Raw genomic sequence first — 15,711 nt, forward strand, 5'->3', positions numbered from 1 at the left:
ACTAATGTCATAAGGTGAACAAATTTTTCGCGTCGGGTTGAAAAAAATATTTTTGATAGAAATTTAAAAAAGGGTTTCCAATAGGTTTGAGTAGAATTTTTTTGCCAAAGTCTCTATGTACGATTGCATATATACCAGGGGACCCGGCAGACGTTGTCCTACATATGTATATCTAAATAATTTATAAATATAAAATTTATAAAAAACTATTGCTATTTAAATTGGAGCGAATGGTGACTACAAACCATTCTAGAATCCACCTGAAGACACACAGGTCCATCGGTCCATCCGTTCAGGAGGACATACTTATAGAAAGAAAGATATAAAAGTTAAAGCTGTATTGTCAATCAATGTCGAGATATAGCGCAAATAAAGAACCGATTCGATATTTGATTGTAAACTTTTTTGATATAAATTGCGAACTATCCGACCTCTAGAGGAAGATTACTTCTTTAATAAATTAAACTATTCCGATTAACCATAATTTCGAGGTTTCCTATACGTAGCTTCAATACATTCGGAACAAAAAATGAATTACATACGCAATGGAGACTAATCACCCGTACTGAAACACCCTTTATAAATCTAAGAGCACCCATAACAAGTTACCAGCTGGGTGCGAGTGACAAATGCGCATAATTCACACCGTCTAAGTTCAATAGCGGCGCTACACTAATCAAGCGCCGTAATTGAGCGAGTTCATAAAGATAAGAAAATATTTGCTTAGCTAATGAGAATGAAGTTAAATATAAACGAAACGGCATATCAGATGAAATGTTGCAGAAACGCCATAGTTCAGTTTAGTGTGAACTGTTGTAGGCGACGAAACGCGCGGATGACGTGGCGTATACGTGATACAGTGCGTGTAAAAGAACTAAATTATTTACAGCAAATCTACAGTTATCCTGCGTGCAACAATGTTGCCTCAGTCTTACATACAAGCAACGCTAGTAATTTTCTTGTTCAATCTATCACAACTGGTCCACTGTCGTCCACAAGCCACGGCAGCAAACTCGGTTTCTGTTAATCCGCTGCGCAATGGCCGCTATATACCAGAGTTGCATGGCGCCGATCGTGGCAAGTATACACCCGACGAAAGCGGCAAATATCATCATATTAAAGTGCCCTATGATGGCGGCTATGGCGATCGTGGGCAGGTGTACGTGCATGATGATCGTGGTCTGCCGCAGCGTCAGTTCGGCACGCTAAATGGCCTAAGGTTGGGACCGAAGGATCACTTGCGCTTCGCTTTGGATTTCAATTATGACGGCAGCGGTTGGCAAATAGTGCAGTTCGAGTGGGTGAATGACGATGATGTGAAGATGCATTACGACTACAAGTATGAAAAGCAATTGTGGCCGACGGAGGAAGGATGTAAGGAAGAAGACTTACGAGACTATATAACAAATAAGATTATTTATTTCATTAGATGCGAATGCTGATGTGGCAGCTGATTCGGATTCTGATGCGCAAATGGAAACATCGGATGGCGAGACTAATGTGCATGTTTCGGGCGAGTATCAAGATGACATCTATAACGTGAAATATTCGGATGATAATGCGCAAAATACTCTGAGCGTAAGCAAACGATTTATTTAGAAACTGTATGTATACTACAAATATTTATTTTAATTTTATAGCAAATCGACATACAAGCGACTATAACTGATGTACTGGATTACATTCAGACAAATGTATTGCCAACGCTCCCTTAAAGGGGGATTATTTCCCGTGGCGAAAACATCCTACTCATGCTATTTCTAGCGACATAATTTTATATATCTCAAATAATACTAATATATTCGAATATATTTTTGCTTTGGCATCCAGCTCGACCTTGACCTTGAAAAATTGGAACTCAAAACATTTTAGTGACGTTATTATAACTTAATCATCTATAACCGACATCAGTGCCAGATGTTTCGTCGAACTTCTCTTTCCACATTGATTGCTGATTCGATATGGAGTCTTTCACCTGTTCTAAACAATATGTATTATTTGTGCTATTAATCGTTTACCATATACAGTGATAAATATAATTCAAAAACCTGCAAAAAGCAAATTTATTGCTTTTACATAAATGTGTACTAATCTCAGAGCAAATGAAAGTATTCGCTAGAACGATATAGGTGTTCCGCCGTACAAAACAAAACCCAGCTACCGGTTGAAGACGGTTATATTTATTTATTTGTTTCAAAATGCTTCCCATACCCTAGTTTGTCATTCAGTGCGAAAGACATAACTCTGACAGATGCATTTGGACAAATTATTTGATCATTTGCTAATAGAAATGTCAATGTTCCTAATTTCGGTTCATTACTAATTTGTCAATTCTAACGGAGGAGTGAAGTGATTAAAAACCTTTCCTTTTCAAATGACAACCTGACCCATTCCCGCCCGCATAGGTTTCATGAACCCTGCTGTCGCTAACGAGATACTGTCGACCGAGTACATAGGCGTTATATCCTTGAATCCACATAGAGGGAATATTCTCAAAAAATCGATTTTTTAATAATAAATTGCTTTCTTAACATGTCTAGAATACACTGGTAAAGCGATTTTTAAAAATCCTATGTCGTTCTAAAGATACAGCATTTAGCGGAAGGAGCTGTTCGAAGCACTAAGTTGGCAGCTGGAAACTTTGAACGAGTTTTTCCCAAAACTATGTTTCTCAAAATTTCCTCATCGTATTTCAAAAACAGCTTGACCGAAATGAATTTTTATCGATAAAAAATTCCTAAATTCAAAATTTTAAAGCAAAAAACACAAATGAGAACAAAAAGTCCAATTTTAGGTATATTTAGATGATGCTAGCCTTCATGTGTTAAAGCTTACAGTATTTAAGCTGATCAGCCGGAATCGTAGTGGAAGTGCGAGCCCATTTTTTCGAGGCGGGAGTGTTCATAATGCTGTAACTCATGTTCTGCACAATATTTGTAGCTTAAAATTTATACTGTCGAAATATATGTTATTTAATGATAATAAACTTAATTCTTTATCTATTTTACTGGTCTTAGAAAAAGTTTTCTAAATAATCCATAAAAACAGGCTGTCACATGGGATATATATATATATATATATATATTTGGCGTAGGAACCGCTTTAAACGATTATAGCCGAATCCACCAGAGCGCGCCACTCGTTCCTCCTTTTTGCTTTTTGGCGCCAACTGGAAACACAAAGTGAACCCAGGTCACTTTCCACTTGATCCTTCCATCGGAGTGGAGGTCGTCCTCTTCTGCGGCTTCCTCCAGCGGGTACTGCAGCGAACACTTTCAGAGCTGGGGCACTTTCGTCCACACCTACTTAAAATTGTGTATACCAATTTGAGTGCAGCTTTTCTGTATCATCGTTATAATAAAATTTAACGTTTCTGGTGGTTTTCCTTACAAAATTAAAGCACTTTGAATAGTTTTCAACATAACCTTAGTATAGGAGGTGAGTGTTCATTTTTAGACTGTATAAGGATGTGGCTGAAAAAAAAAACGACTCCAGAGAGTTTTCAAGTTATCTCAATTTTTCTCAAGTTACAGCTGACAGATTTTGCAACTTTGTTGTGAGAGTATAAAAATCAGTATCTGAAACCAGGTGGACAGAGTTTGGCCACGTTACTTCTACTTTAAGGCAAAACAAGCAATCAACGGAGTGTTTTAATTTCGAAAATAAAACAAAAAATTGCAGGAGTAACAGGAAAAAATACTTAGGTGCTAAAAGTAAGTAAGTACTTAATTGAACATTGCTTTTGGCGCTAATAAGGAACGAGGGCATACATTTTGGTCAGTACATAAATGCACAAGCGCCATTTTTTAAAACAAGATGTCATTGTTTTCTTATTCTTCGCTAGTATTAGTATAGTCCGGATAAAAACCTTTAAGGATGAGGCTTCAAAGTTAAAAGTTTTGCTAAGCTTGATTATAAGTAGTAGAGAGTGGTGGTGTAAAAAGACCAGTTATACAATTATTTTCTTCTATAAAAGACATACATATTATATATAAACAGGATGAACATTCCATCCCTTTCTAAATATACACCGAAGAGTAAACAAGAATATTGAACGATCAGTTTTAGCCTTTAAAGCCCAGGTAAGACGATCTTTAACAATAAAATATAAAAATATCATAAATATAGATATTTTAAACAATATTTGACGCTCCCAAAACGATTCCGCACTCGCTTTACCTTTTCTACAACATGGCCGCCGATCGTGCTGCCACCCACTATTTATTTTTAATTATTTAGATATATAATTTACATATTTTATAAAGCTGCCACAATATATTTAAAGATAGAATAAAAATTAAATGGTTAAGAACCCCAAGTTGGATTTTCATCCTTAAAATATCATATTTATAACTCTGTAGGGAATCCACCACATTAAATAAAATCCTAGTTAAGGAGGAAGACTACAATCTGATATTTATATGGACAAATATTTAGCACCTAAGTGTGTTAGACTATCTCAGAGCTCCACTAAGATTACACTCACACAGAGTTCGTTTAGATTACTAAATTCGACAGAACTTTTGAAATTATAAGTACTAGCAATGAAAATAATTATTGACTATGCTATATTACCAACTGCCAAATAGTAGAAAATTCAATTTTTACTGAGACTGCTAGATATCGTTTAAATAAATAAACCCTGTTCTATTTTGTCTATAATAATTATATAACTAACAACTCGATTTCGGTAATTCACTCGGTTCTGGGCCCCAAAACCATATGTCAAAAAAGAACTTAACTTGCAAATTGTACCACCAGATACTATTGCACTGTAAACAAACAATAATCCCAAGTTAGGACAAAACTAAATATAGGAGGTCGAGGTGAAATATTCAATTATATTATGACCCCTATAAATAAAGAAATAATATGATTGAGATTAATATTAAATTAAACAAGGAATAGAGAGATGTGTTACAATATGACATATTTAACCAAAGCTTCTCTATTCGCTTAGTGTCAGCAACTTTTAAACGCTTAGCAAAACTGTATAATTTGAAGTTGTTCGGAAGTGAAAGTAAATCGATTTTAGAAAAGATTTATTTTGTATTTACCATCTTAATAAAAAATATTACGTATGATTAATAGAATTTATTTTAATTTTTAACGCAATTTGTTTATGAAAAAGAGTCGGATAAGATGAAAATAATTTAAAAACATTTTAAGTTAATTAATTCTTGGCATTCGCAGCCAAGTAAGCCAACAATTTGGCAACATATGGCGGTGCCGTCGGTATATGCGCACCGCGTGGCATAAAACCATTATCGTCAGCCACATAATCGACGCGGTAGAGCAGACCATCATCGCCGGTGTACTCGTAAAAGCCAGTCGAACGCAAACCTTCCTTTTCCGGTGCTAATTGTTCAATGCGTCCATTTTCTTCAGCCAAAATGCCATTCTCTGTTTCATAACTGGGAAAAATAAAATTTGCGATTAATTTAAAGCATACTTTTAGGCTGCTGCATAAATCAAATAATGTTTGTTAACAGCTGTGTAAATAAACAGCACCCGAACGCTGTTAATTGCATTGATGCGTGTGCCGTTAATTTGAATTACTAATGTTAGAGTTTTGAAATAATTATATGAGATGCATAAGGCGAACCTGCAATTTTTTTTACAACTGTGATACAATCAAAGGCAATTGGTTAACACTCTTCTTTTGACATGCCACACTTAGAACACTCACATATATTGATAACCATCCTTTTCTTCCTTATCGAAAAGTTGCAGAACGCGCCAGCCACCACCACCCTCGCCAGTTCCACTACCACGCGGTAATGCTGGTGTTACCTTCGTAGTTCTAGGTGTTGGTCTAGGAGTTGCCCTAGGAGTTGCCCTAGGTGTAATCCTTGCTTTTGTCCTTGACATTGTTGCTGTTCGCGCTGTCAAACCCGCGCCGCTACCGCCAGTACCAGCTCGCCCCGGGCCACCGAACAAACCAGCGCCACCACCGCCTGGCCCAAAGCGATCCGTGTTGCCCTCGTATTGTCCACCAGCGCGATCGTCGTGCACATAGGGCACATCCTGATGCACATATCTTCCGTCATTTCCACCGCTATAGCGTCCATCGTTCGCGCCGCGATAGCGACCATCATTATTTGGGTTACTAATGAGGGTGGGACGCAGACGTGGACGCACTGTGGGCGTAGGACGGTAACGTCCATCGTTCTGTGCACTTGCGATAGCTGCGAACGTAGCTACAACGAACAAGCCGAGTAGCTGTATGAGGGAATTAATCGTCGTAATCCTGATTATCTGCATCGTAATCCTGAATTGTGTTCATAATGTACTTACCGTTACTTTGGACCTCATGACGACTTTTCACGTGTTGAATATACGAAATGAAGATGAAAATCAGTTGCTGGCGCTTTTATAGACATGACCACGAAATTAGTGGCTAGTTGCGTTTCTGTGCGAGTTATTATTACACTTGTCGTCCGCCAGCTAACGGAAATAAATGGCACTGCTACTAAAATCTCGTTTAGTTGAACGCTTTTACTTGCAACAATAAAGTGTCGCACTTTACGATGTTGATATTGATGTTGATGATGCACCAACGCCGATGAGCTGAGAATATTTGCAAACGAAAATTATGAAACTCATTCTTCTAGGCATAAGCAACGGTACTGCTAGAGTGCGTCACATTGTTTACAGATCATTTGCATTGACTTTGGCATTTATTGCGTATGCAGTAGTGTTGGTGCAGAATATCTCTTATAATGTCTATGGTATGTATTCGTATCTCAATAGTGGTTGCCTCAAAATGCCGCGTGATAATTAACATGTTTAAATTTATGTTTATATTGTATTTAAGTTAATGCAACTAATGAGTTGATCAGTAAAAAGTCTGATCTTATATTCGGAATATCGTTTGGTTTGATAATCTTATTGAAAACATGTCTTTTGAAACTTGGAGATATGGAGGCTAAATATCCATCAGTAAATGTATGGGTTTCTCAAAAAATCCCATACAAATTGAGGAAAGCTTTGAACTTTGCCGATAAAGAGGTTCATTTAATGTCTTTAACGGGGGTACAGTTAGACTTATGAGAAACATTCTGTCTTTAAACAGGTCTATTTTTATCGACCATAAGTGTAGATTTGTCTTAGTTCTTTCTTTATATCTCATATTGTACCCAAAGTAGTTTCGGGTGGCTAAATACAATATTAAAAAAAAAAATAATTTAAAAATTAAAAATAAAAATGTGTTTTCTTATTGAGTTTTACGATTTATAATAATGAGTTGTTGTTTCAATTTTTATTTTTTTACGGTAACTTAAATAAATAATCTCTTTCATGACTCGTTAACTATAGCTAGTTTATCTTTGCAAAATAATTTAAATTCCACTGGAACCCTGAGAAGTTAAAAGTAATACGCCACGGTAGAATACCTCGAAAGAAAGTAAGTAGAATATTTGAAAAAAAAATTATGAAGAATTAAATTTTGCCAGTCCTGTCGAGTCTTAATTTTGTAAATATTAAATTGTGACTCCAAGAGATCAGTTTTCAAAAGATTTTTATTATAAAGGGCTGCATTGAATTATGCAATTAAACATAGACGATAGGAAAGTTATCAGTTTTCTATTATAGTAACCCAAAGGAATACCCTACTACCGCCCAACTGACGAGTGGGGCGCGCTACTCAAACGATTTGTTCTAGAGGATTTTAAAAGTAATGGTCTAAACTGCCTAGATGAAGGAAATGGACTACAAACTGAATTGATGGCGAGAAAACGAGACATTTTTATTTTTTATCATTTTATAACCTCAATATGGAGGCATGGAGTACAATAGACTTCACATCTTTTCCGAGTGAAAACTAGCTTAATCCAAATCTTTATCGATTTTATAGTTCAGATTAAAATATTGGAATTTTGTGCTCGTACTTTTCTAAAATATCAGTTTGGTTCAAGCAATTCTTAAATGTTATTGTGCCCAAATTAAAGTCAGATTTCTATAAAAAATATTATTTTTTTAATACTTTATTGATCCATCTATTACCATAAATTCCACACTCACCCTATACCATACTCTTCCGCTATTTACATAAATATATATTTACCCCTAAGGCTATAAATTATTGAGCATACATTTAGGGTGACAACACTCTTGATTGCGGGATGTTGGTGCAGAGCAAGTTTTTGCAATTAGCACACATAATTAATATGTAATAATGTGCATCTTTAATTAACTAATGTCAATTGTATCAGAAATTAGTAGCAATAATTCAGTGCACTCTTCATTCATAAATATGTATGCCCACAATATTATTTTATTGAGTGTTCCCCACTTCAAATAAGTACATATATATTTGCAATAAATACATTCTAGAACATATTTCTGCTTTCATAAATATGAATATAAATATCTGAGCTCATCTCTCTCAAGTCTCTTTCTAAGTATGCTAAATAAAGCTAGCTCTAATAAAATACATGTTTAATCAATTTGCTACACTTGCTGCTTTTGAACTGTAGCTGGTGTATTGATTGTAAATTACTATTGCTTAAACAGAATCTATGTCAACCATCTACTACTAAAATCATAAATTATTATGGATGTTATGTAACCGCTGTGATATATGCAAACGAGAACGAAAGCGTAAATAATCATTGAAACATTTTCTCGGGTATGAAGAAGATGCAATAGTTATGGTTTCAATTTGATTTTCAATTGCAGATATAAATAAGGAAAAAAACAGATTAGCTGGAATGCATAAATATACATGAAATAGAAAAATTTGTATCTTTAATTATTAAAACCAATGTACAGTAAATACCAATATATTTAGTCAAATGTTAAATGCCTTGAATAATACTATTTTTTTAGAAACGTAAATTGTCGAACATTTTAACAATTCTTTTCATTATTTATATAAAGAAAAAACGGATTGAAACTGTCAGAAATAATGTTAACCAAAACCCGCAAGAGTAGTATCCTAACAGCTTTCTCTATTTTGACGTTAATAGAACCATTTTTCGGCACATTTTGAAGATTAATTTATAATTGTTGCTATATAAAATCCAACAAGTACCAATTGACTCTCAGATTATCTGACACTGAAATTGTGATTATTGTTTGTTCAGCCATATCTCTATATTTCCCACTTATGACTATTTTTGGTAGAGTTATTTGAAAAGTATTGGAATGGTATATACCATCATCCCGCAGGCCATTAGGAAACAAAATCGGCCAAAGAAAGTGTAATGGCCAAAAAATATACAAAAAATCTCTTAATAATAAAAGACTCATGAATTTTGAAGTGTCACGCCCATTATCAATTTTTTTGTGTAGCTCTTCTCTAGCTTAATTTGATTACACTTAACGGCATATCGAAACCGTACCAAAGTTAGGTGTACCAAGCATTGTTAAGATATCTATATCAAGTTATTGCTTGATCAAATAGTCGAATGGTCAGATGGACGGACATTGCGACTAATATTTGAAATATAAAATATACTATCTCTCAAGTTGGATCAAATTGCAAACAATTTGCAAAATTTCTTTAAAAATCGATTCAATAGTTAAAGAGTGAATCTCGAACAAACAACGTGCCATGAAATTTGTATATATATATAGAAGAATGATAGATATAGAGTATAGTATCATAGATAACATAAAACCTCTGACGTGTCAACCGGTTTTTTGGTTTTTTTGTCGAAATTAAAATAAATCAAATCGGACGTAAAATATAATATTTCTCTTTTCATCCAATGACCAACCTTTAAAGCAGACATTGAAAATTATTAAATTAAAATTTTTTTTCGATTCTTATTTTTCAGATTTGCATGATTTTTTCGATTATTTTGTATAGTGTAATCTATATAGTTTCTTAAAAACATTCATTAAAATATCCCATCTATCGATACCTATTGTCTTTATCTTTGAGCCAAATGATTTTCTTGACTGTTTGAGATCTAGTAAAAGTTTTTGAGCTTAGATGGAAGAAAAATGATTTGTTCATTTCAAGGCTTTTGACCTTAATATGTCTCTCTAAAATATGCTTGATCGGATCGGATAAAATATGTGGTTTTAAAAATCTTGAAATGTGAAATGATAAAATATAGCACCATTGTAGTCGAGAAACTAAACAATCATATTCTACTTAACAGCGGAGTATAACTTTTTCATGACAAACTCATCAGTTAGTCTAGTTAAGAAATAAGAAAGAGACAAAATCTCTCAATACACAAACAACAAACAAAGCATTGAATGCCTGTTTGACAGCTGATAATGTTGATAAATATTTCCTAGTAAGTTTTAGTTGTTTGAGCTTTCATTTAGCACTCGCTTATAAAATAAAACAGTAGAAGTTTTTGGACTGTGTAAACTTTATTACAATAGTTATTTGTATTTAAGTAGAACATATGTATGTATGTATATTTCGTAAAATGAGTATTTTCGTATAAAGTAAATTCCACCGCAGCAACCATTATTTTGGTATAATGGCTTTCCTTGCAACTCTCACAAATTTGCTGCGCTCTCTCATGGCTTCAAATTTCAACGGACGTGTGTGCAGTTGTCTTCTCCCGCGTATGTATATGTGTGTGTGTTGTATTAGTTATATGTTTTGCGTTCTGCACTTTAAATTCACAGCTTTATTGTTGTTTATAATATGTTTTCCCTCACGATCGCTATCTAACCCCTTCGATTGCCCGCAAACGAGTTGCTCTGATCCTGCGGTGGTGGCGCGGTGGCCAAGTAAGCGAGCGCCTTCTGGATTGCTGGTGGAATCGGTGGTGGAGTGGGCAAATGATCGCCCTGAGGTTGGAAACCATTCTCATCGGCCAAATAGGTAATGCGTATAGGCACTCCCTCAGGTGAGGTGTACGAGAAAGAGCCTTGCGCCGACTGCAATGCGAAAAGTCAATAAGAAAACGAAAGAAAGCTTATTTAGAAGATGTTGTGAAAGAAATAAAGAAAATTTGGCATGCATTTAAAGGCATTCAGCGCTAATTTCGTTTGAACATCAATTCGTGACCGGCAAACAATGCGGCTGAAGGTGGGTTTGTGACACAACCACAAATGGCCGCAAATGTCAATCTGGATTATAGTCACTACGCCACAGCAATGCTGAACCGCGCTGAACTGTGCGCCTGTGTAATCGCGGTGAATCATTGAGCAACAATGCGCGCATCGGAATCGTGTTTGCCGCACCGCAATTTATGTGCACATGCCTGGGCATAGACAAACATTGCTAACATTGGCTTGAGGCGGCGCGGCGGTACGCGCTGGTTGTTGAGCGTGTTGGCCTCACATTAGTGAATCAATGCAGAAATTGATCACCCAAATGAGCGTTGAAGCGTTGTAGTAGGTTTACTTCTTGCCTTTTGCTGTTAGTGGTGGCGTCACCTGCAAACGTTACTATGACCCGCCGCTGCGGTTTGTCTCCTATTGACCGTGTTAGTCGTTATGTTGAAAACTTTATTGCGATAATGACGGCATCGGCTATGTATACAAACATACGTACATATGTATTTACAGATAAGAGCGCATTTAAATATTCCGCAACGCTGTAGCGAGTCACGTGACAAACGCCCAAAACCAAACGGAAAATCCAATTTTAAGCTCAAACTAGCATTTATACATACATATAAACAAAAGTACACTAAACATACATTGCACACCAACAACAACATCAACATTTCATTGATAGCTCAACTTTATCGCTTTAGCAGCAACAGCAATTTATTGGGCGGTTGCGGATCTCTATCGCTCCAAACGCTTCTTCAGCAATTTGTCTTAGCACTTTGACATGTAAGTAATGGGTGCGTTCCAAGTTCGTGAACCGAACGCCATTCCAACGTCCACAAAGCACAGCAATTTATTTAATTACATCGAAGATTTTGCACAACGGGTCAATTGCATTGCGCATTGATTTATCGTTGTTGTGGCAAGCAAATTTGTAATATAGTCATCGGTTAGCATGTGCATTTATCACCTCGATTTAGCAACAATTTATGCGCGCAACTAGTTTGATAAATCTTACCTGTCCCTCAGCTTCGGAGCCCGCATTCTTCAAGTAGCCCTCCTCATCCGCTTGTATGCCATTGCCCGTCTCATATGAAAACTTGTACGAGCCATCGAAATTGACCTCTTGCTCTTGTCTTATTATGGGAATGGGCTCGGTTGTGGGGCCCTGTGGTCGCGCCAGTGCCATATCGAGCAACAAGGTGATCAACAAACTAATCTGAACGGGGGAGTTATGGATTAGAAAACAAAGAACGAATGCGTTAAGTATATATATATATATATATATTTCTTTACATTTAAGTATATAAGAGTTTAATTTTAGTTTTTATTTTTATGATTTTGTGAAAATTTGAGTTTAGTAAAAATTTAATCATTAAAAGTAAACAGAACCTAAGTCTAACTAGTTCTCTTTAATAAAGCTTTAAACAGTCCCATAAGATCGAGAATATTATCTAAATTATAGGTTATGTTTCACCAAGCGAATTGAAGTTCAACAATTGAACAAAGTGATGAACTGGACACAATATAGGCTAACGAATAGTATCTAGTCATTCAGGGGAATTTTTGAACTGATCAATCAAATAATTGTTAACATTTATTTTATGATACAATGTGGTAATGAAATGAAACTGCTGTAATCGATATTTATATCATAACATCATTGAGACAAAATCGGGGGGTTTTCCTGGGTATTGGACCAAACTGATTTTTTCCAGATGCTATAAGGTGTCCAGTATTTTTCTATAAATAAAATTTGAATTTTTTTCGAAGATATAATTTTTACCCTTCATATCATCTGTTGAATAAGCTTGGTGGAGAAAATTTATAAACCATTACATTAAGAGGAAAATGTAGATTATATCCCTATTTTGGATTTTTTAGTAACTATATCCTTTGTACCCTAATATCAGTAGAATGAGTATTGGTATGAGTTCTGACGTCTTCTTGTATTTTATTACTAGATTTCTGAGTTTCATTGAGACAACTGTCTTCATCAATCCATGTATGATCCTCATCTTGACGTGCTACCAAGAGCTATTGCTCAGAACTAGTTAGTGTCTTGTATGAGTATCTCATATCATTGATTTGATTATGATCTATTCCCTTTAGTATAAGACCACATATAAATGAGATGATTTCATAAGCCCAAAGCTGTATCACAAATACAATTCAGATTAAATGTTAACAATGTGAGCAAAAGAACATAAAGTCCGAATCTACATATACATCTTTTGTAGCTTAAGAAATAGTCTAGATGGTCAAGGGACGTAAATAATTACCTAATATACGAATAGAAAGTAATAGCCATTATTAATATTACTTGATTCGAAACACACTAGCTTCGACGAATGCAACGATATTTTATAGGCTTCAAAAGTAAGAGAAATCTGTCAGATAAGATACTATCTCTTGTACATTATAGAACGAGTGCTTTGAGAAGATGGTTAGTATCCAATACCGTCTAAGACATTACTTTATAACATCTAACTTCGGTCTTTAATCGAACAGTTCCTACTCAATAGTAGATACTAAGCCTCTAGGAGATACCATTGATTGTGTTTCTATAATATATTATTTTAAAAATGTACATGTGAGTGCGTCTCAATATTCACGGGATCTCTTGTAATAAACTGATACTCGTCGTACCAGTTACTTGTACAACTGCCGTGTATGGTTAGTCTTAAATATTGAAGGTGAAATATTTTCGAATGTATATTTTTTATATCCTTGTAATGATAAATATTTTTTCTTCAGTACGACACTTTTCTTGTTTTTTTTTTAACCGCACATTTGCTCACTTCACAAGACTATATCATCACAATCATTATTTTAATTTTTTTCAAAAATATCCTTTTGGTATCTCCAACCTTTCTATGTAAATTACTTGCAACTTACAATTATTTTCATTATCAACTTTTATTTTTTTTCACACGAACAGGATGCTTCTAGGAGCGCACTATATGTTTTGCTATTCAGTTGCAAGGATATCACTCTTGTTACAATGAAGCAGAGGAATGCTCAGTAGCCACACCGTACACAGCACTTGCAAAGTGTTTGTTGTATACTGTGTGGCAAACAGAATGTACAGGAATATTTATACGAAAAGTGAGTCTTGAGCGTGTCTTTGGTGTGTCTTGCGAGTGAAGATTCACTTGAACTTTGTGCACATTACAATGTGCCACAAATACACTATTTAATGAATTGTTTCGTCGTTTCGCCGTTTCGTTTGGCACGTCATAGCCATCGCAACAACAACAAACGCGCGTCAACAACAATTGCTATGCGAATGCGGACAATTGTAGAAGTACAGTACATAGATTTGTTTGTATGAATGAATGTATGGGTGTGTGTCTGTGTAAGTAGGTGGGAGAGTTGTTGATATCAGCAACAAGAACAACGCCGAATAGCAACAACATCAAGTTGGTAGTAAGCACCAACAGCAGCGATTGTGGTAGTGGTACAGTGGAATTGCTGCTCTCAGCATTAAAGGAAGCAGCAACTGAAGTCAAAGCCGCAACCACCGCCAATCGATAACCTGCTAGTCAATTACATGTAAATAAGCTATGGTCACAAACAAATGTGGCCATCCGAGCAATTCAAACAAATGAGTTGAATAAACACATATAATTTTCGCAATGAGTAACGGTGTTGCGTGACAGTTGAAAAACCATGCTTAAAACTGTTTGGAATTTTTCGTAAATAAATGAAGTATTTATGACAATGAAAGTGTTAATCTCAGTTCTCTCACAGAAATCAACGGTTTGTCATACTATTTCATGAAATTATTTCTTGAGAGTACAATAATGAGTTTTCAACAAAAAGTAATGCTTGGTCCATTCGGTCCAAGACAATTATAGACATTAGGGCATAATATGTTTGAACAAACATAGAACTATATGTAGTATTGGTAGAGGTCTAAGACATAAAATCATTTTAATAAAACCATAACAATTTTCATCCATATTAGTGTTCTCATGTAACTGCTTTCAAATTAATCATAGAAGAGAAAATCATTTATTTCATTAATCTTTATTACTCATACAAAAAATCAGGCGCTACCTTAAATCACAGTAATTTGAAAAAAGTTGTAGGAAAGCAGGCGCTCGTATGTTTGGTGGGATTGGCTGGAAACCATCTAAAATGAGCTACTGGCCTAGGGCCAAACTCTTAATTTGGACTTTTATTGTCCACAATTAGAGCGTTTAGGAAGCAATTGTTTAAAAACGGCTAGCTTTGGCCAATATTAGTGAGGTTGACCTAGGGCGAGCTGGACAACGCCTGGAGCCAAACATCGAAAGTGACAGGTTTGTAAAAACACCTGTCTCAGTTTATTGTCATTAGAGACGAAAGTTACAATGAATATCGATAAAATATAATCTAAATCTAATCTTCAATTTGAAGTAGCAATAATTGATTTCTTCATACTAGACCTAATATTTACTTTAATTTTACAATATTAAAAATTTTAATGAAGAGGTGGGGTAAGCATGAATTAAGAGGTACCACAATTATTTGTCAATAATTGACTGGAATTCTGGAATTTAAAAACAAAAGATAGTCTAGGAGAGTTTTTTCTTATATATGGTGATTATAAGAGGACTCAATATGATCTTTTTAGATCACTTTTAGAACATGAACATTTTTTTCATAATCAGTGTTTCAAATTTCTAATGGATATAAATAGTTTTTCTTTTCAATTATTATGCATCATTCTCACTGTAAAACCAAGTGAACTTA

At 35.1% G+C, this 15,711-nt stretch overlaps 2 protein-coding genes across 2 annotated transcripts; one reads left to right on the forward strand and one right to left on the reverse strand.

The window, feature by feature from the left end:
• The first annotated feature begins 766 nt into the window (after positions 1-766).
• On the forward strand, positions 767-2,062 carry Spbc4f6.14_1 (Uncharacterized RNA-binding protein C4F6.14). Its single transcript, XM_011190344.3, has 3 exons — positions 767-1,374; positions 1,430-1,578; positions 1,641-2,062. The coding sequence occupies exons 1-3, from the start codon at positions 918-920 to the stop codon at positions 1,713-1,715; spliced, it is 681 nt and encodes a 226-aa protein (XP_011188646.2). The 5' UTR covers positions 767-917; the 3' UTR covers positions 1,716-2,062.
• A 2,963-nt stretch (positions 2,063-5,025) lies between these two features.
• LOC105216067 (larval cuticle protein LCP-30) lies at positions 5,026-14,061 on the reverse strand. Its single transcript, XM_011190343.3, has 6 exons — positions 13,870-14,061; positions 11,990-12,190; positions 10,644-10,851; positions 6,298-6,320; positions 5,690-6,222; positions 5,026-5,414 (listed from the first exon to the last, which is right to left on the reverse strand). The coding sequence occupies exons 1-6, from the start codon at positions 13,879-13,881 to the stop codon at positions 5,174-5,176; spliced, it is 1,218 nt and encodes a 405-aa protein (XP_011188645.2). The 5' UTR covers positions 13,882-14,061; the 3' UTR covers positions 5,026-5,173.
• Between the last annotated feature and the right edge of the window lie 1,650 nt (positions 14,062-15,711).

Source organism: Zeugodacus cucurbitae, chromosome 6 (assembly GCF_028554725.1).
Source record: "Zeugodacus cucurbitae isolate PBARC_wt_2022May chromosome 6, idZeuCucr1.2, whole genome shotgun sequence".
Classification (NCBI taxonomy): Eukaryota; Metazoa; Arthropoda; class Insecta; order Diptera; family Tephritidae; genus Zeugodacus; species Zeugodacus cucurbitae.